Source organism: Aquarana catesbeiana, linkage group LG05 (genome assembly GCF_042186555.1).
Source record: "Aquarana catesbeiana isolate 2022-GZ linkage group LG05, ASM4218655v1, whole genome shotgun sequence".
NCBI classification, from domain to species: domain Eukaryota; kingdom Metazoa; phylum Chordata; class Amphibia; order Anura; family Ranidae; genus Aquarana; species Aquarana catesbeiana.
In genome coordinates, this window is record NC_133328.1 from 438,324,927 (window position 1) to 438,352,615 (window position 27,689).

At 40.8% G+C, this 27,689-nt stretch overlaps 1 protein-coding gene across 3 annotated transcripts in view; it reads left to right on the plus strand.

The window, feature by feature from the left end:
• RTTN (rotatin) overlaps positions 1-27,689 on the plus strand; it is a 372,765-nt gene that overhangs the window by 307,385 nt on the left and 37,691 nt on the right. For all 3 annotated transcript variants that reach the window (XM_073631267.1, XM_073631266.1, XM_073631268.1), the window contains exons 39-43: positions 3,129-3,282; positions 10,441-10,578; positions 13,596-13,789; positions 15,609-15,714; positions 27,214-27,308. In XM_073631267.1, the coding sequence (XP_073487368.1) occupies positions 3,129-3,282; positions 10,441-10,578; positions 13,596-13,789; positions 15,609-15,714; positions 27,214-27,308 (687 nt within the window). The remainder of the gene's footprint in view (positions 1-3,128; positions 3,283-10,440; positions 10,579-13,595; positions 13,790-15,608; positions 15,715-27,213; positions 27,309-27,689) is intronic.

The following is a 27,689-nucleotide window of genomic DNA, read 5'->3' on the forward strand; positions in this document are numbered from 1 at the left end:
TAGCTTGTTGTTGGGTTTTCCAGTTGTCCCACTCCCATTATGTGATGTGAATGATGATGTATCGTGGACTGGAAGCTGATGTTTTACTTTTACAACAAGCTTTGATACAACTGACCGGACGGCTTAGTGATATGTATAATAGCCCATGTGCCCTCTGTCTTGTTTTATGGTTCTTCTATTTTAGAACAATAAACAGTGCAAATACCGTACATCTACTCAAACATAGAGGCTCTAGTCTTTGGCAGTTTATATTATGCCCGTTTTTGTTTTGATTTATTTGATTTTTATTATTATTGTGCAGCATATGTACTGTTACTGTAAGTTTCTTTATTTCATTTTGTATTTATTTTATTTTATGTGTCCAATTTATGTGGGTTACTTTTTAATAAATTACTTACTTTGCATTACTGGATTGTATTTTTAATTCATTAAATTCATGATAATTAAATAATGAATATAATAAAATTTTATATATCAAAATGTTATTATTTTAAAGTGGCTGTAAACCCAATGTCATTCTTTCTAAACTACTGCCATAGGGGTTATATATAAGGATATACATGCCTCCTGCGTGTATCTTTACCTGTCAAATGTCTCCCCTCTGTCTGTTATGAGACCTGAAAAACTGCAGATTCTGTGGGTGGGTCTGTTGTCTGTTTGGTGCTCGGTGGGTGGAGTCGTGATGTCAGTAGACTCCCCGCCCACCTCTACACTCCCCTTGTCAATATTCATTTTCTCCTGTGTATTTCTTACACTGAACTTCTGCTATGATTTCTAACATCCAGTGAAAAGACTGGAAAGTAACCACATGACTTCAGCATGCCAAATCATGCTGAGGTGTGGAACAGCCAATCCTTGCAGAGCTGCTGAAGAAAGGAGTGGGGGTGGGAATTAAAAAAATAATGTATGTCTTAGGCTAGTGCACAAGATATGTAAATCACCTGTCACTCACAGCAAGGGGGAGGATTTGACAAAGTTTTTCTCTGTTTGTCAAGATTTATCTCACTGAACAATAAAAGAGGATTGCTCAGAGCTGGATTAACTCTGTGTGGCAAGACTGGGCTCAAATGATAGGAAATCTTATACTCTACATTATGACATTAAAAAAAAAAAATTGGGTTTACATCCATTTTAAAAAAACTGTCATTTTCGGTATCGGTTTTCGGGTTAGTGTATCCTTCATATTCGGTTTCGGCACCAAAATTTCCATTCGGTGCACCCCTAGTTTAAAGAAGTAATGCTGTTGATCCAAGGAGTATCCTGTTGTCTTAAGGTATCAGGAAGTTTTTTTTTTTTTTTTTTTCCCTGTTGGGGGAAATGCGACAACACTTTCTAAGGGTTTTCCTGACACCCTTTAGACCATCTGCACGATAGGTGTTCTGAGGGTGCAGGTTTTTATTTTTATTTTTATTTGAATTTATTGAACATATTTCTTTTAAATCCAGTCCAGCTAACTGCAGACTTACTATCAGATGGGCGAATCTGTCGTTTAGTGACCTGTCACTGGCGGCAGGATCTTATGAGGCTGCCGATTTTGTCTTTATGGGATCGCTCCCTCTGTAGCCAAGGTGGTGGGATTTTGCTATTATTGCTAGAAATTGTGATTCTGGCTATAGAAGAAGCAATTCCATATGGACAGATAAGCAGCCTTTTTAGTGATATTTCTGACAATCTTTCACTAGTGGCAAAATGTGGAAAGTAAACATGATTAGGTTGATATGACTCCATTTAGCATCATTTGACTGTTCCAGCTGTACCTGTTGAAATCTAACCTAAAGCCCCATATACACTATTATATTTTCTTCAGATTTTTGTCTTCAGCTTTACCAAAACCATGTAGTGCAAGGTCCTGCCTGATTGCATACAAATTGAAACTCTTAAGGTTTGACCTCCTATTATATGGTTTTGGTAAATCTGAAGACAAAAATCTGCAGAAAATCTAATAGTGTGTATGGGGCTTAAGCCTGCTGAAACCTGCTCAAATTTTGAGAATATATATTTTTTGCAGATTCTGGGAGTCTGGTTACTTGTTTAAATGTTAGAATTGTTATCTCTGTTGTTGGCCCCAAATGACTGAACATGCTGCATACTTACCTAACAGTGGTACCTGCTATGGTCATGTCCTGTTGTCTCTGTCTTTTGACACCAATCACTTGCTTACATTACTTTCAGTGTTTTTTTTCTTTCACAGATCTTTTCTGTTCCCTTATCTGCTACTTTAGCCTCTGAAAGACTTGTCAGAATTATTAATGGAGAATCTATACTCCTAAGTTATTAAAATTATTATCCTAAGTGCCGAACAAAAAAGCCAAAGGTGCTTGTTAGAGATGTGATAAGTGCCTGTTCAGGTTTTTTACCAGAGGCCTATGGCTTTTTGGTAGTCCTTTCTAGTTGTGGTAAAGCTGAGAGCTTTATTTTATTAGGTCAGGATCCCTTCTGTCTTGCACAGCATTCCTTATACAGCATTACTTGAAATGAAGGGATTGTGTATGATCTGTGCTTTTCAATTGCAGTGTTCTAGCTTAGACTTTCTATAGCAATCATCAAGAAAAACTTTGTGTGGAGGTGATTACAGGAAACCAGAATGGCAGTGATTGTTATTAAAGAGAAACCTTGTTGTCAAAGTGTGTGCAATGTATTATTTCACTACATTTTCTGCCTTGCTTTCTTATAATTGGACCTGGCAATCCTGCCAACAAAAGTCTTCTCCCAAGGACTTCCTGTGAAGGGGTGACGGTTCAATCATTATGTCTTAATGTAGGAAGGTCTTGTCACCCTGTGCTTTGCACTCCTACATGCTCAGTTTCAATGCCCAACATCTGCAGCATTAGCATTGGCTGCAGGAGAAATGACTGGACAGCAGGGACTTGTACGCAAGGCTAAGGTATGCTAATACTAGGACTGGAAAATGTGTGATAATGCCTAGGAAATGTGCAGAGAGATGGAATGCACTCTTGGAAAAGGGAAGTGAATAAAAGCACTTTTAAAAATGTTTTCCCTGATTGGTAAGCATAGGTAATTTGAATTTAGCTTTATCACCATTAGGGTTGAGTTATACTTTAACTTCTACTTTATTTATTTTAGCTCCACGTACCTTTATTAAATAGTTGTCTGTTCTTATTATACAGGTGCTGGTTCTGCTTGACTACCTGTCTTCACTGTCAGGATTTCTGCATTCGTATGTGCTTGTGGATGCTAGTTTATTGATCCAAGATGAACTAATAAGGCCACTGTTGGCGACTTTGGCTTCAGTACTCTTTACTCATCAGAAAAAACATTTGGGTATGTAATCCTATGCTTTTCTACATTTGCCTGCTTAACAAACTTGGGTAAATCATACATTAAAAAAGTTCAGAAAAAACTGCCCAAAAACCTGCATATTTGCTCATGTGTGAGGGATAGCCAAATCTCATAGATATGAGGAATCTAAGGGCTGTATACACGTATCTCTTTAAAGCCTTGTACACACGGGCAGAATGCCGGGAGACATTTGCCAGTTCGGAAAAAACAGCCGTCCTTCTGCCCGTGTGTATGTCGATCTGTCCGTCACTTCTGTCAGACGTGCATGCTGGAAAACCAGCAGACGACCGTCCCCCGATCAGCTTTCTCAGCCAATAGCAGAAAGCTCTGATCAGAGTGTTCTGGCAGGGGGGGGGGGCGTCCCCCTGACAAAACACAACAATTCAGTGGGGGAGATTGCTGGACTAACACATGGTTAGTACGGCGGCTTCGACCAGGGCTGACAGTTTTTTGCGGGTTGCCAAAAAAAAAAATAGTGTGTACCCGGCTTTACCCCTGGGTTGTTTATTCTTTAGTTCCACCTAACTGGCCTCATGCACACTGGACGTTTAACCCCAGCACATGATGCTCTGGACGGAAAACTCCAACAGTCATGTAGGTGCTACTACCTCCATAATATCCCACGGCTAGAATACCGGTGTCCAGGCTAGGGCAGCTGAAGCCTCATCCATGTTAATTCAGAAAGAAACCTGGCACCACGGTATATCTTCTACATTGGCTTTATTTAATGAACATGCAATGTAGCAGCCACAGATGCGACATCTGTGGCTGCTACCGTACATGTTCATTGAACAAAGCCAATGTTTTGCAGAAGATATGCCACGGTGCTGGCTTTCTTTCTAAATTAACGTGGATGAGGCTTCAGCTGCCCTAGCCTGGACACCGGTATTCTAGCTATGGGATACGGTGGTAGTAGCACCTACGTGACTGTTGGAGCTTTCCGTCCGTACCCAAATGCCGCAGTCTTATGTGCTAGGGCTAAACACTAAACTATGAGAGAGTGAAAGCTAATGCAGCTGGATGGTGCACTGAGCTGTGCAAACATTCAGGACAATATGCACCTAGGGACCAATCGTCCCACAAGCAATCTGTCTTCTGGGCATTCATCCATGGCTATGTACTACTCCAAATGTTACTACCACTTGGTGGTACAACTGTGGCAGGCTTTAGCCTTCCTATAGAGTTTAACAGGCTTCTGACAGCTGGGCTAGATGGTGCATGTGTGCCCTCCACCTGCACCTAAATGCCCAAATCTCATGCATTGTGGCTATGCACCTGGTTTGCAATAAGGCCTATCAAGCTGAGACATTAATTGGTGCAGAAAGGCTGACGTTGATGGATAATCGAAACAGAACTTTTCCTAATGTTATCGAACAAAAGGTATTGTGTTAAGAAACAGGTATGATATTGTAAAAATAACTTCCCTATAAATTATGGCACAAAATATGAATAATTATTGGATAACAGATCTTTTATTGGAGAACAAAATCTGCTTATACGTTCCTTTTATATGCTTGCAATGTAGTGATGCTAAAGGTCGAGCTTTCATCCTTAACTGGAACTGCTTGCTTTGGGAACCTTTGCAAATCAAGTAATATCTTATTTTAAGATAAGCATTTCTTTTTGATAGATGTGTTTGTTGACTTGTCTACTTCCTGGAGGGTTTCACACCTTCACCCCATAGATGAAGTCTTTTCTGAATTCACACTGCTCCCAGCTGAACAGTTACTTGGATTTCTGCTAAGTTGAATAAATATAAAAAGCATGTTTTCTCTTTCACTGCTGGTGTATCTCTCATTATGTGTGTATGTATGTATATATATATATATATATATATATATATATATATATATATATATATATATATATATATATATATATATATATATATATATATATATTAATATTACAGTTTCAACACCAAAACCTAGCACCACAGACACGTTCTGGTTATAATTTTAAAGCTTGTTTCCACTTTTGCAGTTCACACAGCATACCTAATTTTTTTTTTTTTAATTACTTACCTTTCAAATGTTTCGAAGGAGAAGATGTAATGACTGATTCTAAGAATTTCTGGACAGTCTAAGACCAGCCATAGAGAGTTTGAATCTCGGCCGGTTCCTGCTGAATCGTGTACGGGCAGGCGGAATGTACCAAGTTGATGAATTGATCAACTTGGATACAACCAGCCTGTCAGATTTTATTTGCGATTATCTCTAGCGGCTGCTATAGCCGCTAGCAATAATCAGTGTCTTCTCCCAGCGGGGACTGCTTCCCTGACCAGGAGAAGGCAGTGTTTTAGCAGGATTGATTCCCATGTCAGCATTGTCTGTGTTGATGGTTGCAGGAAAGAAATTTCCACCATCTATAGCCTGCCTCTGCCCCCACTGAGTGAGCTATCCCTCATTATACATACAATTCAGGAAGGCGGTTTCTACTATGTTAACCCTTTGTTAGACCAGACAGTGCTCAAATCTAGTTCACAGCCAGTAATGAAGAACTGTGAACGCAGTACAGACGTGGTTATTTATGTTAAATATTACTCCACAGCCTCCTCCTAAAAAGCACAAAGCATAGAGAGTTTTTAAGCAAGTAAAAAGTACCTAAAAAGGTAACCAGCAATGTATGTATATATGTATATATATATATATATATATATATATTTTATAAGTTATGCTATGTTAATGAGAACATGTAACAAATATAATATATACCAAATATACCAATTTGGCTGCAGAAGTGGAAATACACTTTAGGAGTCTATGCACACTAGACAGCAAAAAAAATGCCCAAACTGCTGGCAGAAATAGAAGCAGCATAAAGAACACTCCTATGGAGCAGATTGTACACGTGTTTAGATTCATTTGTGTTTATAAGCATTTTCCACAAAACTAGAAAAATGTACACTTAAAAATGATTGACGCACCTAAACGTTGTGTTTACTTGTGGTGATTTTTTTTTTTCAGCCTGAAAACGCTCCTCTACAAGTACACTCTTAAATGCATAAATGTACATGGACACACTCCAAATGCCTGTATAAGCAGCATTTTTTATGCCTAGTGTGCATGAGATCTTAGTCATCTGACTGCACACTGCTGCTCTCCATCACAGTTTTAACAGTAGATTTTGTACAGTTTTAGCCTACTCTACCTATGTCAAAATTCTGTGGGTAAGATTAAGGTGTTTGTAACCCTAAAAAAATTTTAAAAAATGGATCCTGTTCCTTTAAAGCATGTTATACAGCACAGTGCTTGTCCTGCGTAATTTGGCCCTTTTGTATCACCTAAAATACCTGGCTGATCCTGCCTGGTTCTGCCCTTCACCCTGTAAACTGACCACGGTTTATTATGGCTGCTAAGCCCTGACACCGTGGTAATTTTACATACCTCAGTCATCCGCAGCTTTGCTCTTGCCCCTCCCTACCTGCCTGCCTGTCAGCTCCTGTGTCTGTGAGCCTTCTTCGCCTTCCCCCCCTCCTGCCACTATTAGTAATAAAGTATATCTTAAAAAAACTGTCACTGCCAGCCACTCTTTTATGCAGCCATAACACAGTGTAAATATTTCTGGAAAACAAAGCCTCTAAATACCATTTTCCAAAGATCTTCAGGCCGGTCACATGACTCCTAGCCGCTCTGCTCCCCCATCTAAGGGCTACAGTGGGAGGGTCTGTGCGGCCAGCACAGCGGTCGCGTGACCTCCCTGGCTGATATCAGAGGAAGAGCTCAGGCCCTCCTGCTGTATCCTGTACATCGGAGTAGAAGAGTGGCAGGGAGTCATGTGGCAGCCTAAAGAGCGGCCTAAAGATCTCTGAAAAACGGTATTTAGAGGCTTTGTTTTCCACAAATATTTACACAGTTTGTTAAGGCTGCATAAAAAAGGGGCTGGCGTGACAGTTTTTTAGAAGGGTTACAAACACTTTAAATTGTACTGTAAGTAAGCCCTAATAATTAACATCTCTTATTTGCTTCCCTTTAGCCTGCTAAATATACCATTGAAAGGATTTTATTTTTGACACAAATCCAAGTCTGTTCTGTGCATGCTGCAGTGCTGTATAGTGTAAGCTGTGTTAGCAACTCTTCCCAGTTCTCCTCTGAGCTACAGAGCTCCTCATCCCTATGTTATGGAAATGAAGGGAGAGGGAAGTGATCTGTAGTCCTGACCCATTTCCTGTCCCGGTGTGACAACACTGCTGCCCTGTTGATACTGTATTGTGAGTAAGCGTGGTCACCCTAGCACAGAAATTGGCAGGATTAGAAGGTACAAATAAAGCAATAAAAAGCCAGAATAAATAAACTATTGCAGCCACTACATCTACGGACTGGTAAGCTGCAAAATATTGCATTTTTGTTCTTGGGTTTACATACTTTAAGTTCTGCATATTATACAGTGATACCTCGGTTCATGAACGCTTCTGTTCACGACAACTCGATTCGCGAACAAAAGAGTTCACAAAAATTTGCTCTGGTACGCAAACGCCACTTCAGTTCCTGAACGCAAGCCACAGCCATCTTTCCTGCTCTGACAGGTTCATATTCTGACAGGTTCATATTGAGAAGAGCAGTGCAAGATGAGTCTTATGCCCCATACACACGGTCGGATTTTCCGACGGAAAGTGTTCAATGGGAGCCTTTTGTTGGAAATTCCGTGTGTAGGCTCCATCGGACATTTTCCGTCGCACAAAATTTGAGATCTGGATCTCAAATTTTCCGACAACAAAATCCGTTCGCATAAATTCCGATCATGTGTACACAATTTCGACGCACAAAGTTCCACGCATGCTCGAAATCAAGCAGAAAAGCCGCACTGGCTATTGAACTTCATTTTTCTCGGCTCGTCATACGTGTTGTACGTCACCACATTCTTGACGTTCGCAATTTCCGAACAACTTTGTGTGACCGTTTGTATACAAGACAAGTTGTATTGTACAACATCCGTCAAAAAAAATCCATAGATTTTGTTGTTGGAATGTCCGATCAATGTCCAATCGTGTGTACGGGGCATTAAGCGAACCAGTCCACTCAGATAGGGGTTTCTGCCCCCTGACTACCATGAGAGTGGGCTCACTTGATTGGGTATCATGGAAAAATAGTTCATATGAATTCTACAACTTTATCAGGCCCTCAGATGATCTTTTGCTGGATGCACAGTGCTTTTTTTCTGGCCCCAAGATTAGTCATTCAAATTGGGGTTTGGGATTGTTTCAAACAAGGATTAAAGAGGAACTTTAGTTTCTTTATTTTTTTTTTATTTATTTTTTTTTTCCTCTTTTAGATGTACACATGAAAGAGGTCAGCTTAATGTAAAAGACCGTATGTAATATGTGTTTAAAATGTGTTTTTTTTTTTTTTTTTTTTTTTTTTTTCTGTACATACGTTTCATAATTTTATATATAAACAAAAAAAAAGTTCAGAACAGATTACCTGATATACATTGAAGCCTATGGGAAAATTTGCCTTGGTTCGCCATCAATTCGGTTCGTGACCAGAGTTGTTTCATGAATTAAGTTTGTGAACCGAGGTATCACTGTAATAGTATAAAAAAAAGCAATTAAGCCAGGAGTTGTAACTGGAAAATATACTTTTTGTGCATTTTATTCGTAAACAAAGCTTAAAATGAACTGACAATGAATATGTAAGAAGTCTGATGACTTAATAATGAGTGTTTAATTACCAGGGACAGCAAGATAATGTGTTATGTAATCTTGCTTCTAAATAGAATTACCATGTTGCCAAGGCTGAGGGTATTGGAAGTGGAATGGCAACATGATAAGTTCTCACTGGTTTCTGAAGTGAGTTGAAATTCCTGTTTCCAGTGATGTCACCACATATGAGAGACTTGACTGCACATGAACGTACAGGGGCTAGATTGAGCTTTGTAGGTGTGGCTGAATAATGATATGGCAGGGGATGAACAGCAGGTGCAGCACTCAGAACAGGAAAACCACTGTTGGATCGTTAATTGAATCCATAGGTGTGTGCTCTGGCTCAGATGTCCTCCAACCAATGCAAATGCTTTAGGATCAAGTAAAAGAGTCAACAACTCCAAATCTATATGAATTATTTTTTAGTTATATGACAAGAGTATAAAAAGGGGTTAACGCGTTTCGGCAGGTAGCCTTGATCGCAGGCTACCTGCCAAAACACGTAAGCCCCTTTTTATACTCTTTTGTCATGTAACTAATAAATAATGAATATGGATTTGGAGCTGCCGACTCTTTCACTTGATCCTGAATGATATGGCAGACTATGGGATTGATGTACTAAAGGCAAAAAATGGTGTGATTTGCGAGTACAGTCGTACATATACTTCCCAAAGCTTGGTAATGTGGTGAAGTTGCACTTTCTACAGAATACCCAATCAGGTGCAAGGGCAGGAAAAAACACATTCTTGCTTGCGCATGATTGGATATTGGGTTGGGGGGGGGGTTGCCCTGTGCAACACCATAGGTAGTGTTTTGGAACACCTAGGAAGATAGGATGAAGTATTACATGTGTGTTGTCCCATAAGAAACTAAATAATAATACAAAAATTGTGAGCATTCCTAAGCTCTTCCTCTGTGTTCCTCATAATATATGTTGCATTATAGAGTTCTTATTTGAAGGTGATACGACTACCACCGTTGCTCAGATACCAGAAGCTTGTGGTGCAGCGGGGGTAAATTGGCCAGAGCCAGCTCTTGATCTCTAATCATTTCTGTTAAGTCACAAATACAAATTTTAGGTCTCAGTCTTTTTAAGGAAAAACTTTTTTATACTTTTAGATTTAAACAAGAGTGTAAGATCTGCATGTTTCAGGCACTGAAACTGGCGATTTTCAGCTACTAATTACTCAGGTGTAGCAGCATTATTTTGACAATGATTTCTGCATTGTTCAGTCTACACTGCAAATGATGATCATATGTCACAGATGTACTTCAATGCCTCCTGATTTGTTTTCCTGAAAAACATCAACTTCCCATTAGTGGTAATACTACATCTGCGTTTGTATGCCCTGTTTGAACTTCCTTATTTCTATTTCTTCTTGGCTGCACTTATCCTATTCCCAGTAAAGAAACCTATATCACTGTAGGTTTTCAGTCTCCTTCTAAAACTTTAGCTACACAATCTTTCAGGACACAAACCATTTCCTTATTTTTTTCAGATGCTGAGCTAAAGAATGCAATTTACCAAACACGGACAGACATATTTATGTTGTTAACCACCTTACTGAGGAAAATTGGTCCAGCTGTCCTAATTCGTATCACAGAAGCTGTGGCAAAACACGGGAATGCATTCTTTGGTAAGACTTGTTATTTTCTACACAGGTCATATCAATGTTCATTTTATTAGATTTGAAAAAAAAAAATTGTATTTGCACTTATGCCCTAACTATATTTGATGATATTTACCTTCTTAGATGTGCGTATGGGCTAAACTAGCATTTCTAAACCTTTTTAACTTAGAGGAACCCTTGGACCTCCGACAATAATTACTAGATCTACAGCTCATAGTACATTAGCCTGGTGGTCAGTGGGAAGAATGCTTTATACATTAGTCACCCCAGGGCAGCATGATCCTTACATTGGTGATCGGTGGGAAAATGCCCTTTATAGTGTTGGTCAGTGGGAAGTGTTCCTTACATTGGTGGTCAATGGGAAGAATGTTTTTTACATTGGTAATTAGTGGGAAGAATGTTCTTTACATTGGTGGTCACAGGGAAGAATGTTCCTTACATTGGTGGTCATTGGTAAGAATGTTCCTTACATTGGTGGTTAGTGAGAACAGTGTTCCTTACATTGGTGGTCAGTGGGAACAGTGTTTCTTACAGAGCCTTGAAAAAGTATTCATACCCCTTGAAATTTTTCACATTTTGTTCTGTTACAACCAAAAATGTAAATGTATCAAATGCAATCATGTGTAAACAGTAAAGCCCCTTTCACACCGATGCAGTATGGTTTGCCCGCACCACGGAGCAGAGCAGGTTTGGTGCGGCTTAACTGCGCTTTCCAGTTGACTTCTATTATGTCCTGCATTTTTGGTGTGCTTTCTGAAAGCACACCAAAATCGCAGGACATAATAGAACTCTATGAGAAAGCACAGCTAACCCACACTAAACCTAAGGGTACACTGGGCTGCTCCGTGGTGTGGGCAAACCGTACCGCATCAGTCTGAAAGGGGGCCTAACTAATCCTGTTTTTTTCCATTGCACATGTTTTGGTGTTCTTTGCCAAGCAAATTTTCACTTAACTTCATCTCCTTCACTGAGTTAAAATAAAAGTATGGGTTTTTTTTTTTTTTTATAATCATACTTACAGTGAGGGAAAAAAAGTATTTGATCCCCTGCTGATTTTGTACGTTTGCCCACTAACAAAGAAAAGATCAGTCTATAATTTAAATGGTAGGTTTATTTTAACAGTGAGACAGTATAACAACAACAATATCCAGAAGAACGCATTTCAAACATGGATTTGCATTTTAATGAGTGAAATAAGTATTTCATTTCCTATCAATCAGCAAGATTTCTGATTTTATACAGGTAACGAACTGAGATTACAATCTGTCTTCTATACAGGTAACAAGCTGAGATTTTGAGCACTCTCCTAAAGAGAGTGCTCGTAATCTCAGCTTGTTACCTGTATTAAAAGACACCTGTCCACAGAAGCAATCAATCAGATTCCAATCTCTCCACCATGGCCAAGACCAAAGAGCTGTCCAAGCATGTCAGGGACAAGATTGTAGACCTACACAAGGCTAGAATTGGCTACAAGACATCACCAAGCAGCTTATTGAGAGGGTGACAACAGTTGGTGTGTTTTCTTTTCAAATGGAAGAAACACAAAATAACTGTCAATCTCCCCCTTGCTGGTCCCCCTGCTGAAGAAAGCACATATATAGGCCCGTCTGAGGTTTGCTCATGAACATCTAAATGACATAAAGGAGAACTGGATAAAAGTGTTGTGGTCAGATGAGACCAAAATCAAGCTCTTTGGCATCAACTCAACTCGCTGTGTTTGGAGTAGGAATGCTGCCTATGACCCCAAGAACACCATCCCCACCCTCAAACGTGGAAGTGGAAACATTATGCTTTGGGGGGTTTTTTCTGCTAAAGGGACAGGACAACTTCACCGCATCAAAGGGATGATGAACAGGGCCATGTGCCGTCAAATCTGGGGTGAGAACCTCCTTCCCTCAGCCAGGGCATTGAAAATGGGTCATGGATGGGTATTCCATCATGACAATGACCCAAAATACACGGCCAAGGCAACAAAGGAGTGGCTCAAGAAGAAGCACATTAAGGTCCTGGAGTGGCCTAGCCAGTCTCCAGACCTTAATCCCATAGAAAATATGTGGCGGGAGCTGAAGGTTTGAGTTACCAAACATCAGCCTCAAAACCTTATTGACTTGGAGAGGATCTGCAAAGAGGAGTGGGACAAAATCCCTCCTGAGATGTGTGCAAACCTGGTTGCCGGCTACAAGGAACGTCTGACTTCTGTGATTGCCAACCAGGGTTTTGCCACCGAGTACTAAGTCATGTTTTGCGAAGGGGTCGAATACTTATTTCACTCATTAAAATGCAAATCAATTTAAAACTTTTTTGAAATGCGTTTTTTTGTTGTTATTCTATCTCTCACTGTTGAAATAAACCCACCATTAAAATTATAGACCAATCATTTCTATGTCAGTGGACAAACGTACAAAATCAGCAGAGGACTAAATACTTTTTCCCTCACTGTATCTAGGTGGACGCAGCATCAGTGCAGCGTCTCTAACACTGAGAACAGAGCGCTCAAACACCGCAGATCGCTCGGTTCTCACAACTCCCCGAGCAGAGAGCTGGTGACTATCAGTCACTGGCTGCGCTGGGCTATGGAGGGGGCATGAGCCCAAAGCGGACTTCAGCCTGCTGTCAACTAAAAACGGATCACAGGAGTGCAGAACAAACTAAACTCCTATGATCCACAGGAGAAGTACAGCCAAACAAGCTTTGGCTGTACTACTCCTTTAGGTGAAAATGCACTTTGCAAAACATGCTTTGCTCCTTTAGTAAACAGTGACAATATTTTGAGGCAGGAAAACTTTGAGATGTGCATGTTCATTTATGTCTTTGACCAACTAAAGTGTATCGAATTTAAGAGCAATGAAATTTTTTATAACTGTTGAGGAAACAAATGGCTTCATGTTAGAAACTTTATAAAAGAATGAAGGATGAGGACAGTATTTTCTGCTTGCAAAACAGGCAGCCCTGTTTTTATCAGAATTCATTTGAGGCTCTTGTTTAATAATGTGTATTTTCCTAACTATTTGTTTTTCGTCTAGACTTGATGTCTGAGTGTGTAGCATTAGCTGGAAGCCACCCCGGTCTTTATTCTACCAGCTTGCAGTTTCTGTCAGTTCTTCTTGCAGAAGAAGGAAATCATCGCCTTCATGAGTCACAGACAAGTACACCACTGCATTTACTTTTAGATGGAAATCTAAAAATAGGGAACAGCCTGTGCAAAATCATTTTACAGGTCAGTGTTTGTTGTGAGAAATGCTTTGAGTGCTGTTCATGCAGTGTGAAGGTGTATAAATGTAATTGATAAGTAGCTGCCACTTGTAGTAATCATTGTGCTAAAATTGCCTCTTGTATAGTCCCGTGTCAGTGGACACTCGCCTGTAGCTGTTTATGAGCTCTATAAGCTGCTCTGAGGTCAGAGCCCATCCAAAGATGCATGAAACCTGCACTCCATATATAACAGTGCAAAAACAATTTAATACAGAATTGATGCCAATAGAACATATGATGTTGTCCCATGATAATAGCCCATTTAGTAGAAGAGCTACTGCAACAAGGGAGAGAGAGCATGAGAGGGGGTTTGAATCGGAGAAAGATCTCACTCCTGTCATGGTAAAGATGATCCGTAATATGTGGGCCTCACTTAGCAACATCCTAGGAATTTTCAGGCCAGGCTTCATGCGGTAATCAAATGGCCTTACACCTACAGTGGATATAAAAAGTCTACACACCCCAGGTTTCTGTGGTGTAAAAAAATGAGACAAAGATAATACATTTCAGAACTTAAGCAATCACATTTAAACTCATGTTAAATAAGAAACCGTTCACACCTCCTATCGTTTAATGTGCCTCTGATTAATCCCAAATAAAGTTCAACTATTCTAGTAGGTCTTTCCTGACATTTTCTTAGTCGCATCCTAAAGCAAAAGCCATGGTCCACGGAGAGTTTCCAAGGCATCAGAGGGATCTCGTTGTTAAAAGGTATCAGTCAGGAGAAGGGTACAAAAGAATTTCCAAGACATTGGATATACTATGGAACACAGTGAAGACAGTCATCAACAAGTGGAGAAAATATGGCACAACAGTGACATTACCAAGAACTGAACGTCCCTCCAAAATTGATGAAAAGACCAGAAGAAATTGACTTCAATGCAAAAACGTACCCTATGGACAGCAATGCAAAATTGTGTAATTTTGACTTCAATGCAGAATTGCGTTCCATTGACTACAATGCAAAAATACCTCCTATTGACTGCAGTGCAAAATCACGTCCCATTGACTGCAATTCAAAAACATGCCCTATTGACTTCAATGCAAAAACGCCCCTGCTGACTTCAACACATGTGGGTGTATACACAGTGGTAAATGACAGCCCACTTCCTCCCTCCTCCTCTATGCCCACTAACCAGTTAAACGCAATGGGGGTGAGATATTACGTGTAAATGAATGGAGGCTTCACTTCCCTCTTATTCTAAGACAAAGGCTGGAGAGGCAGACACAGCCTATAACTGGCAGAAATCCACCTACACCTTGTTATTTCCACAAAATAATAACAATTTAGTTTCAAATATACACAGTATTTGTATGCCAATTTAAAACAGTTTATTGATATTATTTATTTTTACTCTGTATTCAAATGCTGTTTTTTTTTTTTTGAACATGTGACCAGCAGCAAAGGACTAGAAGCTCCTCCTGCCTATGTTTCCCCACAGACAGGCTGGGAAAGAGCTGGGCCATGTGACAGCTGTATATCGAATAGGAAAAAGGTTTATGTGTTTTTCTTTTTAATTTAAATTAAAATAATCACAGTGCCACCATCCACAACATACAGAAATAGAAGGGACAATAAAGAGTAAGTGTTTAGTATCACTTTAAGCCTTATACATGTAAATGTTTAAATTTATAAAGTTCATGCGCATGGATCGGTCTAGTGTATTGGCATCCCAGTTCTTCTTGTTCTTTTATTCTTTATGCATTTCGGTAAAGGTCCTAATGATGTGCAGCAGTAATGTTTAGTTGTCTCAATTAAATACTTAGCATTTTATTTGATACAGAGCTATGAAGAGAAATCCTTGGAGGACCCTCTCAGGCAAGTGTGTGTGAATTCTTTAATCTCGCTGTTGGCTGTCAGCAGAAGTGCCCAGGTGTACAGTCTACAAGGTGAGCTTTTCATTTCTCTGTAATTACAATAAAAGCATTACATCCACCTTGTGCGCTTCATCTGTTTATCCCTTTGTCTGTATGATGAAAGAGTATGAGCAAGATTAAATATTTGGCTTACAACTGCAAGAGGTAGCTCATGTTGGAAGAAATTATGATGGATTTCTAAAAGATTCTTGAGAAATGCATGGCTCTTCTTAAAGCAGAACTCTGGTCAAATGAACAAAAAAAAATGTTTTTATGACTTTCTAGCAGCAGAGGTGCTTAGGTCTCTCAGTAAAACCGACTGATGATTTTGTTTCAGTCCTGAACCCGTGAGCGTAATGAATATTCAAATTGGTCAACTAAACCGGAGAGCAAAAATGATTTGTTGCATGGACAATTTAAATTGAGTATGACCAGAGGTTACCTTCAATTAGAATCAGAATGATCACCAGATTTGTGAATGTAGGTGGCTGATGGTATAAGCAGACCATGACATTTCCTGTATGGTTTCAGCTTGGCCTAGTGAGTATAATGGTGTGAAGGATAAGTCTTGGTTTCCTGTGTATAAACCTAGAGCTAATCATAAATGTGAATGGATCCCAGACTTATTGAAATGGAAGCAAAGTACAATTTAAGTAAAGGAGATGGACAATCAAAACAAATCTTTGTTCCAACATGGGGCTAAATTGGTTTCCAAGCTAGAAGCAACAGATCCCCCTTGGATTTATTGGCATGAATTATTTTAGCCCCTTTCTGCTGTGTTTTGTAATCAAGATTTAAAATAATCACAATTCTGAACTTTACAAGTCTAGTTGAATGTAGACAAGGGGTCTCTGACTTTTCCAGTACAAAGGCCAAATCATATATTTTGATATAATACAGGCCAAAAAAAAAAAAAAAATCAGTTTTATCAATTAACCACTTAAGCCCCCTTCCTAACTAGACCAATTTTCAGCTTTTAGTGCTCTCGCATTTTGAATGACAATTACTCAGTTATGCAACACTGTACCCATATGCAATTTCTGTCCTTTTTTCACACAAGTAGAGCTTTCTTTTGGTGGTGTTTAATCACTGCTGGGTTTTTTATTTTTTGCGAGATAAATAAAAGACCAAAAATTCTGTAAAAAAGAAACTGCATTTTTCTTTGTTTCCGTTATAAAATTTTGAAAATTAGTAATTTTTCCTAAATTTTGGCCAAAATTTATACTGCTACATTTCTTTGGTAAAAAATAACCTAAATCAGTGTATATTATTTGGTCTTTGTGAAAGTTAGAGTTCATAAGCTATGGTGCCAATCACTGAAAATTAATCACACCTGATGTACTGATGGCCTATCTCATTTCTTGAGACACTAACAAGCCAGGAAAGTACAAATCCCCCCCCCATGACCCCTTTTTGGAAAGTAGATATTCCAAGGTATTTAGTAAGAGGCATGGTGAGTTTTTTTTGAAGTTGCAGTTTTTTCCCACAATTCTTTGCAAAATGACCATTTTCTTTTTTTCAAAAAATTGTCATATTAACTGGTTATTTCTCACACACAGCATATGCATAACGCAAAATACACCCCAAAATACTTTATGCTACTCTTCCCGAGTATGGTGATAGCACATGTGTGAGACTTTTACACAGCGTGGCCACATAGAGAGGCCCAATATGCAGGGAGCACCATCAGGCGTTCTAGGGACATAAATGACACACATAATTTCTTGACTACCTCTTACACTTTTGGAGGCCCTGGAGCACCAAGACAATGACAAAAAAAATAGTTAACCCAATTTTGGAAGGCAAACACCCCAAAGTATATTCTGAGGCATAATGAGTCTTTTGAACATGTAATTTTTTTTCCACAGGTTTTTGGAAAATGTGGAAAGAAAATGAAAACACCTTATTTTTTTAATTTTTTTTTTTTTTACACAGTTGTCCATTTATACAATATTTCCAATGCACAATTCTGGGAGGACGTCATGGTATGCCCTCCCAGAGTTATCGAGCCGCGCTGCAGCCTTCATTTGGCTAAGGAGCGGTTGTTAACCACTTGCCGACCGCCTAACGTAGATATACGTCGGCAGAGTGGCACGGGCAGGCAGAATCACGTATATATACGTGATCTGCCTCCCGCGGGCGGGGGGTCCAATCGGACCCCCCCCGGTGCCAGCGGCGGTCGGCATCTGACTGGGAGCGTCGGGAGGCGAGGGGGAGACCATCCGATCGTGGCCCCCCCCTCGCGATCGCTCCCAGCCAATGGGAATCCTCCTCTGCCTGTGTGTAGTTTCACACAGGCAGAGGATGTGATGTCATCTCTCCTCGGTCTGGCAGTTTCCGTCCAGCGCCGAGGAGAGAAGACATGTAAGTGCACACAACACAAACACACACAGTAGAACATGCCAGGCATACCTTACACCCCCGATCGCCCCCCGATCCCCCCCCAATCACCCCCCCCCCGTCACAAACTGACATTAGCAGTATTTTTTTTTTTTTTTTTCTGATTACTGCATAGTGTCAGTTTGTGACAGTTACAGTGTTAGGGCAGTGAGTGTTAGGCCCCCTTTAGGTCTAGGATACCCCCCTAACCCCCCCTAATAAAGTTTTAACCCCTTGATCACCCCCTGTCGCCAGTGTCACTAAGTGATCATTTTTCTGATCGCTGTATTAGTGTCGCTGGTGACGCTAGTTAGTGAGGTAAATATTTAGGTTTGCCGTCAGCGTTTTATAGCGACAGGGACCCCCATATACTACCTAATAAATGTTTTAACCCCTTGATTGCCCCCTAGTTAACCCTTTCACCACTGATCACCGTATAACTGTTACGGGTGACGCTGGTTAGTTCGTTTATTTTTTATAGTGTCAGGGCACCCGCCGTTTATTACCGAATAAAAGTTTAGCCCCCTGATCGCCCGGCGGTGATATGCGTCGCCCCAGGCAGCGTCAGATTAGCGCCAGTACCGCTAACACCCACGCACGCAGCATACGCCTCCCTTAGTGGTATAGTATCTGTACGGATCAATATCTGATCCGATCAGATCTATACTAGCGTCCCCAGCAGTTTAGGGTTCCCAAAAACGCAGTGTTAGCGGGATCAGCCCAGATACCCGCTAGCACCTGCGTTTTGCCCCTCCGCCCGGCCCACCCAAGTGCAGTATCGATCGATCACTGTCACTTACAAAACACTAAACGCATAACTGCAGCGTTCGCAGAGTCAGGCCTGATCCCTGCGATCGCTAACAGTTTTTTTGGTAGCGTTTTGGTGAACTGGCAAGCACCAGCCCCAAGCAGTGTCAGGTTAGCGCCAGTACCGCTAACACCCACGCACGCAGCATACGCCTCCCTTAGTGGTATAGTATCTGATCGGATCAATATCTGATCCGATCAGATCTATACTAGCGTCCCCAGCAGTTTAGGGTTCCCACAAACGCAGTGTTAGCGGGATCAGCCCAGATACCTGCTAGCACCTGCGTTTTGCCCCTCCGCCCGGCCCAGCCCAGCCCACCCAAGTGCAGTATCGATCGATCACTGACACTTACAAAACACTAAACGCATAACTGCAGCGTTCGCAGAGTCAGGCCTGATCCTTGCGATCGCTAACAGTTTTTTTGGTAGCGTTTTGGTGAACTGGCAAGCACCAGCGGCCTAGTACACCCCGGTCGTAGTCAAACCAGCACTGCAGTAACACTTGGTGACGTGGCGAGTCCCATAAGTGCAGTTCAAGCTGGTGAGGTGGCAAGCACAAGTAGTGTCCCGCTGCCACCAAGAAGACAAACACAGGCCCGTCGTGCCCATAGTGCCCTTCCTGCTGCATTCGCCAATCCTAATTGGGAACCCACCGCTTCTGCAGCGCCCGTACTTCCCCCATTCACATCCCCAACCAAATGCAGTCGGCTGCATGAGAGGCATTTTCTTTATGTCCTCCCGAGTACCCCTACCCAGCGAACCCCCCCAAAAAAGATGTCGTGTCTGCAGCAAGCGCGGATATAGGCGTGACACCCTCTATTATTGTCCCTCCTGTCCTGACAATCCTGGTCTTTGCATTGGTGAATGTTTTGAACGCTACCATTCACTAGTTGAGTATTAGCGTAGGGTACAGCTTTGCACAGACTAGGCACACTTTCACAGGGTCTCCCAAGATGCCATCGCATTTTGAGAGACCCGAACCTGGAACCGGTTACAGTTGTAAAAGTTAGTTACAAAAAAAAGTGTAAAAAAAAAAAAAAAAAAAAAACACATACAAAAATATAAAATAAAAAAAAATAGTTGTCGTTTTATTGTTCTCTCTCTCTCTATTCTCTCTCTATTGTTCTGCTCTTTTTTACTGTATTCTATTCTGCAATGTTTTATTGTTATTATGTTTTATCATGTTTGCTTTTCAGGTATGCAATTTTTTATACCTTACCGTTTACTGTGCTTTATTGTTAACCATTTTTTTGTCTTCAGGTACGCCATTCACGACTTTGAGTGGTTATACCAGAATGATGCCTGCAGGTTTAGGTATCATCTTGGTATCATTCTTTTCAGCCAGCGGTCGGCTTTCATGTAAAAGCAATCCTAGCGGCTAATTAGCCTCTAGACTGCTTTTACAAGCAGTGGGAGGGAATGCCCCTCCCCCCCAACGTCTTCCGTGTTTTTCTCTGGCTCTCCTGTCTCAACAGGGAACCTGAAAATGCAGCCGGTGATTCAGCCAGCTGACCATAGAGCTGATCAGAGACCAGAGTGGCTCCAAACATCTCTATGGCCTAAGAAACCGGAAGCTACGAGCATTTTATGACTTAGATTTCGCCGGATGTAAACAGCGCCATTGGGAAATTGGGAAAGCATTTTATCACACCGATCTTGGTGTGGTCAGATGCTTTGAGGGCAGAGGAGAAATCTAGGGTCTAATAGACCCCAATTTTTGCAAAAAAGAGTACCTGTCACTACCTATTGCTATGATAGGGGATATTTACATTCCCTGAGATAACAATAAAAATGATTAAAAAAAAAAAAATGAAAGGAACAGTTTAAAAATAAGATAAAAAAATAATAATAATAAAGAAAAAAAAAAAAAAAAAAAAAGCACCCCTGTCCCCCCTGCTCTCGCGCTAAGGCGAACGCAAGCGTCGGTCTGGCGTCAAATGTAAACAGCAATTGCACCATGCATGTGAGGTATCGCCGCGAAGGTCAGATCGAGGGCAGTAAGTTTAGCAGTAGACCTCCTCTGTAAATCTAAAGTGGTAACCTGTAAAGGCTTTTAAAGGCTTTTAAAAATGTATTTAGTTTGTCGCCACTGCACGTTTGTGCGCAATTTTAAAGCATGTCATGTTTGGTATCCATGTACTCGGCCTAAGATCATCTTTTTTATTTCATCAAACATTTGGGCAATATAGTGTGTTTTAGTGCATTAAAATGTAAAAAAGTGTGTTTTTTCCCCAAAAAATGCGTTTGAAAAATCGCTGCGCAAATACTGTGTGAAAAAAAAAAAATGAAACACCCACCATTTTAATCTGTAGGGCATTTGCTTTAAAAAAAATATATAATGTTTGGGGGTTCAAAGTAATTTTCTTGCAAAAAAAAATTATTTTTTTATGTAAACAATAAGTGTCAGAAAGGGCTTTGTCTTCAAGTGGTTAGAAGTGTGGGTGATGTGTGACATAAGCTTCTAGATGTTGTGCATAAAATGCCAGGACAGTTCAAAACCCCCCCAAATGACCCCATTTTGGAAAGTAGACACCCCAAGCTATTTGCTGAGAGTCATGTTGAGTCCATGGAATAATTTATATTGTGACACAAGTTGCGGGAAAGAGACAATTTTTTATTTTTTTTATTTTTTTTTGCGCAAAGTTGTCACTAAATGATATATTGCTCAAACATGCCATGGGAATATGTGAAATTACACCCCAAAATACATTCTGCTGCTTCTCCTGAGTATGGGGATACCACATGTGTGAGACTTTTTGGGAGCCTAGCCGCGTACGGGACCCCGAAAACCAAGCACCGCCTTCAGGCTTTCTAAGGCCGTAAATTTTTGATTTCACTCTTCACTGCCTATCACAGTTTCGGAGGCCATGGAATGCCCAGGTGGCAAAAAAAACCCCCAAATGACCCCATTTTGGAAAGTAGACACCCCAAGCTATTTGATGAGAGGTATAGTGAGTATTTTGCAGACCTCACTTTTTGTCACAAAGTTTTGAAAATTGAAAAAAGAAAAAAAAAAAATGTTTTTTCTCGTCTTTCTTTATTTTCAAAAACAAATGAGAGCTGCAAAATACTCACCATGCCTCTCAGCAAATAGCTTGGGGTGTCTACTTTCCAAAATGGGGTCATTTGGGGGGGGTTTGTGCCACCTGGGCATTCCATGGCCTCCGAAACTGTGATAGGCAGTGAGGAGTAAAATCAAAAATGTACGCCCTTAGAAATCCTGAAGGCAGTGCTTGGTTTTCGGGGCCCCGTACGCGGCTAGGCTCCCAAAAAGTCCCACACATGTGGTATCCCCATACTCAGGAGAAGCAGCTAAATGTATTTTGGGGTGCAATTCCACATATGCCCATGGCCTGTGTGAGCAATATATCATTTAGTGACAACTTTGTGCAAAAAAAAAAAAAAAATTTGTCACTTTCCCGCAACTTGTGTCAAAATATAAAACATTCCATGGACTCAACATGCCTCAAAGCAAATAGCTTGGGGTGTCTACTTTCCAAAATGGGGTCATTTGGGGGGGTTTAATGTCATCTGGGCATTTTATGGCCTTCAAAACTGTGATAGGTAGTGAGGAGTAAAATCAAAAATGTACGCCCTTAGAAATCCTGAAGGCAGTGATTGGTTTTCGGGGCCCCGTACGCGGCTAGGCTCCCAAAAAGTCCCACACATGTGGTATCCCCATACTCAGGAGAAGCAGCTAAATGTATTTTGGGGTGCAATTCCACATATGCCCATGGCCTGTGTGAGCAATATATCATTTAGTGACAACTTTTTGTAATTTTTTTTTTTTTTTTTGTCATTGTTCAATCACTTGGGACAAAAAAAATGAATATTCAATGGGCTCAACATGCCTCTCAGCAAATTCCTTGGGGTGTCTACTTTCCAAAATGGGGTCATTTGTGGGGGTTTTGTACTGCCCTGCCATTTTAGCACCTCAAGAAACGACATAGGCAGTCATAAATTAAAGGCTGTGTAAATTCCAGAAAATGTACCCTAGTTTGTAGACGCTATAACTTTTGCGCAAACCAATAAATATACACTTATTGACATTTTTTTTACCAAAGACATGTGGCCGAATACATTTTGGCCTAAATGTATGACTAAAATTGAGTTTATTGGATTTTTTTTAGAACAAAAAGTAGAAAATATCATTTTTTTTCAAAATTTTCGGTCTTTTTCCGTGTATAGCGCAAAAAATAAAAACGGCAGAGGTGATCAAATACTATCAAAAGAAAGCTCTATTTGTGGGAAGAAAAGGACGCAAATTTCGTTTGGGTACAGCATTGCATGACCGCGCAATTAGCAGTTAAAGCGACGCAGTGCCGAATTGTAAAAAGTGCTCTGGTCAGGAAGGGGGTAAAACCTTCCGGGGCTGAAGTGGTTAACTGGTTAATAAATGCACTCAAAGCAATAACTTCTCATCAGAAGTCCCCTATCACATCAGAGCCCCGTTTCACTCCGGGAAGTCCCCTTGCACATCAGAGCCTCCTCCACCCTGCCCTGCACATCACAGCCCTCAGTTCTCCTATCATGCCCTAAAATCTTCATCAGCATGGCACAGGACGATAAGTGGAGCAGATCTGGATGGAAGGAAAGAGGCGAGCAGGCCCACTAAAGAATGCTGGCATGTCCCTGGGTGCTGCCTTCCTGGATCAGCGCCATGTGTTTCCATGGTGCAGTTAAGCCAGACATCTGCACCATGGCAGCAAATGTTGTTGGGTTTCTTGGTCATTTAGTGTCATTGATTGCTGGCCTGGGACAAGTTGTTGTAGGATGGATAAATTCTTGTAGTGGGCCAGATGATATTGTAGTATGTATTCAGACCCTTTGAAAAAAGTTTAGGCTTTCACAGAAAATGATCGCAGGCTGATCGCTAGGACCTAGCCCAATCAGATTGAGCACTAAAAAAAGATTGGGATGTGCCTAGGCCGTTGGACAAGCTTCACTTTTTTTAAGCAAAATAAAAGAATTGCAAAAAACTTCAAGTGTTCTTTGGATCTACTAATTATTTTGATATGTTGCTTTTGCTGAACGTAACATCTGCTTCTGTATTTGTTATCTGTGCGTCATCTGAAATGCACAGGTTTAATTTAAAGTATATATGGTCAAAATGTGAAATCATATATTCATTTCCACATCGAATTTCAAATATTTCTAGCCTATGTATGTTACTCTGACATATATTCACTATGACCTGTGAGTAGGCACTGCTGTGTCACACATTTCACAGAGCCTGTCCTTTGAACTACAGAGGGGGTGGGAGGAGGAGTTTCAGCAGGCGGAGTCAGTGCAGGGATCACTGCTTGCCGGCAGCAAGATACCTTGGGATATGTAGTCTTTTCAAATTGAAGCTAAATGGCAAAGGAGATGCTGCATGCAGGAAATCCAGGAGGTTGTAGAAAGATAAGCAGTAGACTGGCAAAACCACTGGATTGTCAAAAATAACTATTGTTTATATTGCTATTTTACTGATGATGTCATAAGATGAAAATGCATACTGTGACCATAGTTATCTTTTAAAGAGTGTTGATCTAAATCTCCAAATTGAAACGTTTTACACCTTAATGCATTCACTGCCTCAAGAGAGAGAAAATGGCCCACTATCTGTCTTATTACTACCTGTCCCTAAAGACTTACTTGGCTCCATGTCACCACTCCAGCATTATCTGTGGCTTGGACTCCAGCACCGTCCCCCCCACCTCCTGCTTTCCCAGGAGAAACTGAGGGCAGAGGAGCCTTGGGTTCCTGCTGCAGTCAGTCAAACTCCTGTGTGGAGGGAGCAGGGGTGTCGCTTACCAGCACTGTGTGTGTCTGTGAACACATACAGCCTGACTTGGGAGCACACACAGGTGCCTCTTTAACACTCTGCTTGATAAAGGAAGCACCCAAAGGAGGAGGATGGGATGGCACCGGCGGGGACTACCAGAAGAGATGGTTAGGGATCTTTCTGTGCAATATCATTGCACAGAGCAGGTAAGTATAACCTCTTTACATCATCCAATCAGAAAACCCATGTGTCTCCTATACAGAAGGACGGCACAGAGCCCAGGAGACCACAACTATTGTGCTGCTGACAAAACTAGGTTCCCCCCACCATAAAAAATTTACTTGCCAAATGTGGCAGGGGATGGGGGGGGGGAGTGCTTAAAGCGGAAACTCCCCCTTTTGGGTGGCGCTCTGCTTTAAATTGAGCTGGCCCAATGTAAATATGCAAAAGATATTATCCCTGGAGTTTAGTTTTAACAAACTAAGAGTCTGGATTCACATTTTTGCATTGCCCATTCCTGACTAATTCACTTCAATATCATTGGAAGTCAGTGGAATCTGTGCAGTACTGTGCCCTCCCCTGCCACTCACAAGTATGGCAAGCTGAGAAGAAAGGATGGCTCCTAATTTAAAAAGTATTTTACAGTTGCATGATTGGTAAGACATGGAAGCAGAATAAGCCTGTGTCTATTTTTTTGTCAAAAGAGTTGCTTTTTTTTTTTGTTTTAATTGCATTGGCATTCTGCTTCCAGTTTAGATGCAGATAGTGCTTAGAATTGCAACTCTGTACTAAGAAGACATTAATCAAAGTAAAAGTGACGCTATGCAACAAGCATTATAAGCAGCCTGCTTGTGGGTCTGGGCACGTAAGAATGCTTTGAGCTTGTGATTGCATTGTTGGATGCTGGAAAGTGTATGCATATGCCCCATACCTTAAAGTGCCAGTTTTTTTGCTAGGTCTCGCGCAGTGGATTAGGGTGGCAGACAACATTGGCATGGTAAATTCAGATATTTAGTGCACAATACAAAGTTTCATTTCAGTTGGTACAGAAAGATGAAACAAATCCTTCTACATAAGTTTTACTTGTTTATTTGCAGTCTTCACTTCTCTACATTCCTTCAAGGTACTGATTTAAGGTAAAATTCTTCTGCATCTGTAGATAGCAAAGAGGAGAGGGTGGGGAGCTGCAGTTAGAACGCTTGTACAGTCTGTGAGAGCTGATTGGAGGAAAGGGACACACCTCCCTTCACACACGGCACAGGAATAAAGGAACAATGCAGAGCTGTGTTAATAGACAAGCTGTGTGCTGAGCCCCCCTCCCTATCACCATTTTATCTCTGGTGTTGGGAAAACTTCTTAGAAGTGACCTATGCTGAAAATAGAGGACTGAAGCACTAGAGAGAAATGACACTCAGAGCTTTGGAGAGAGACAAGTAAACACTACAGATATGTGCGTTGTTCAGATTTCATGACTTATTAATTCCCATACTGAGAGAACTCAGAACAAAGGCTGTTCTCTAGTCCTAATGAGAAGGACCATCCTAATCCTGTTGTGTAACGTGACTGTCTTCCTTTACTTTATAAAGCACTGTGCAGGCTGTTGGCACTATATAAAGCCTGTATAATTATAATATTGCAGTACTGCAAGATGTATTTAAAATTAAAAATATGTTTTTAGATTGCAATGCAACCAAATGTTCATTCTAGGGTTTATTATAGCCCTGACCTTCTCAAAGTGCTCCAAAACCTGGCAAAAACCTGTCCTTTAGGCCCAGTGCATTTTCAAGAGCCTTAAGCCTGGTACACACTACTATTTATTTTTTTTCAACCCGCAGGTTGAATGAAAAAAAAAAACTGACAGCTCCAGTCGGAGCTGCTGTACTAACAATCAAGGTTAGTACAGTGATCTTCCCCATTGAGCCGTTGTGTTCTGATTGGGGGATCCCCCCCCCCCCACCAGAACACGTCGATCAGTGCTTTACACTATTGGCTGAGAGCGCTGATCGGGAGTCGGTCAATTGCTAGTTTTGCAGCATGCTCGTCCGACAGAAGCCTGCCAAACGTCAGTTTTTATTTAGTGAACCGGCCGATGCCGCCTGTCATTCTGCCCATGTGTACGGGGCTTAAGGCTGGCCATAGATGAGTCTTTTTTTTTTTTCAACTTTTTTGAACTAAAAAAACTGACCTTCATACACACATTTGAGGTAAATGGGGGAATCCTCCACGCTAAATCATCATATTCTGACAGTACGAAATTCTAATTTTGATCCATGTATGGCCAGCTTTAGTTCTTTCAGTACAGATAAAAGGACAGGTGTGCCTCAGTATACACTCTTGGGAGTAACCAAGGATCAGCGGGTAATGCATAGCAGTCAAACTGTGGCTGGCATATTCATATAACCGGTATACAAGTACTGTTATAAATCTATTCCTTTCCAAATCTCCTATGCTTGGTGTTCATGCTTATAACATAGATATAATCACTCCTGATCTCCTATTGATTACACATATTTCCCCTAACACCAGGATAAGACATTCTTTAAAGCGTAAATGATTAATTACTATGAATTCTTTTCTAGTTCACTTTGTAGATTCCTGCACTGAAAAGTTGAAATATGTTCAAGCACAGCTGAATCTTGAGTCCCTTCGACCAGGAAAATCACAGAAGAAAAAGGTGCTCGTTCTATCTACTACACAAATAATTAATTCTGGAAAATGTAATTGCATGTAAAGTCAAAAAACATGTTTAACTATGCTTATGGGACATAAGCTATGTCTAGCATACAGATATGTCTTGTGCTATCTAATACCAGTTATATAATTGTGGGGGGCAGAGGGCATACTGGCAGAAAGTAAAGGACAAAGACATTGTGTTTTTACAGCAGGCGTCACTGTGACATCATTCATGCTTCCCCTTTTTTCAACAAATCTTTACTGACTCAATTTCAGATTATACGATGATGGGGATAACAGCTGGGTTTTGATAGTCTAATCCTACATGTATACATTTCTCTTGTTTAGCTTGCAAGAGAAATCTAATAGATTCTTCCATCCA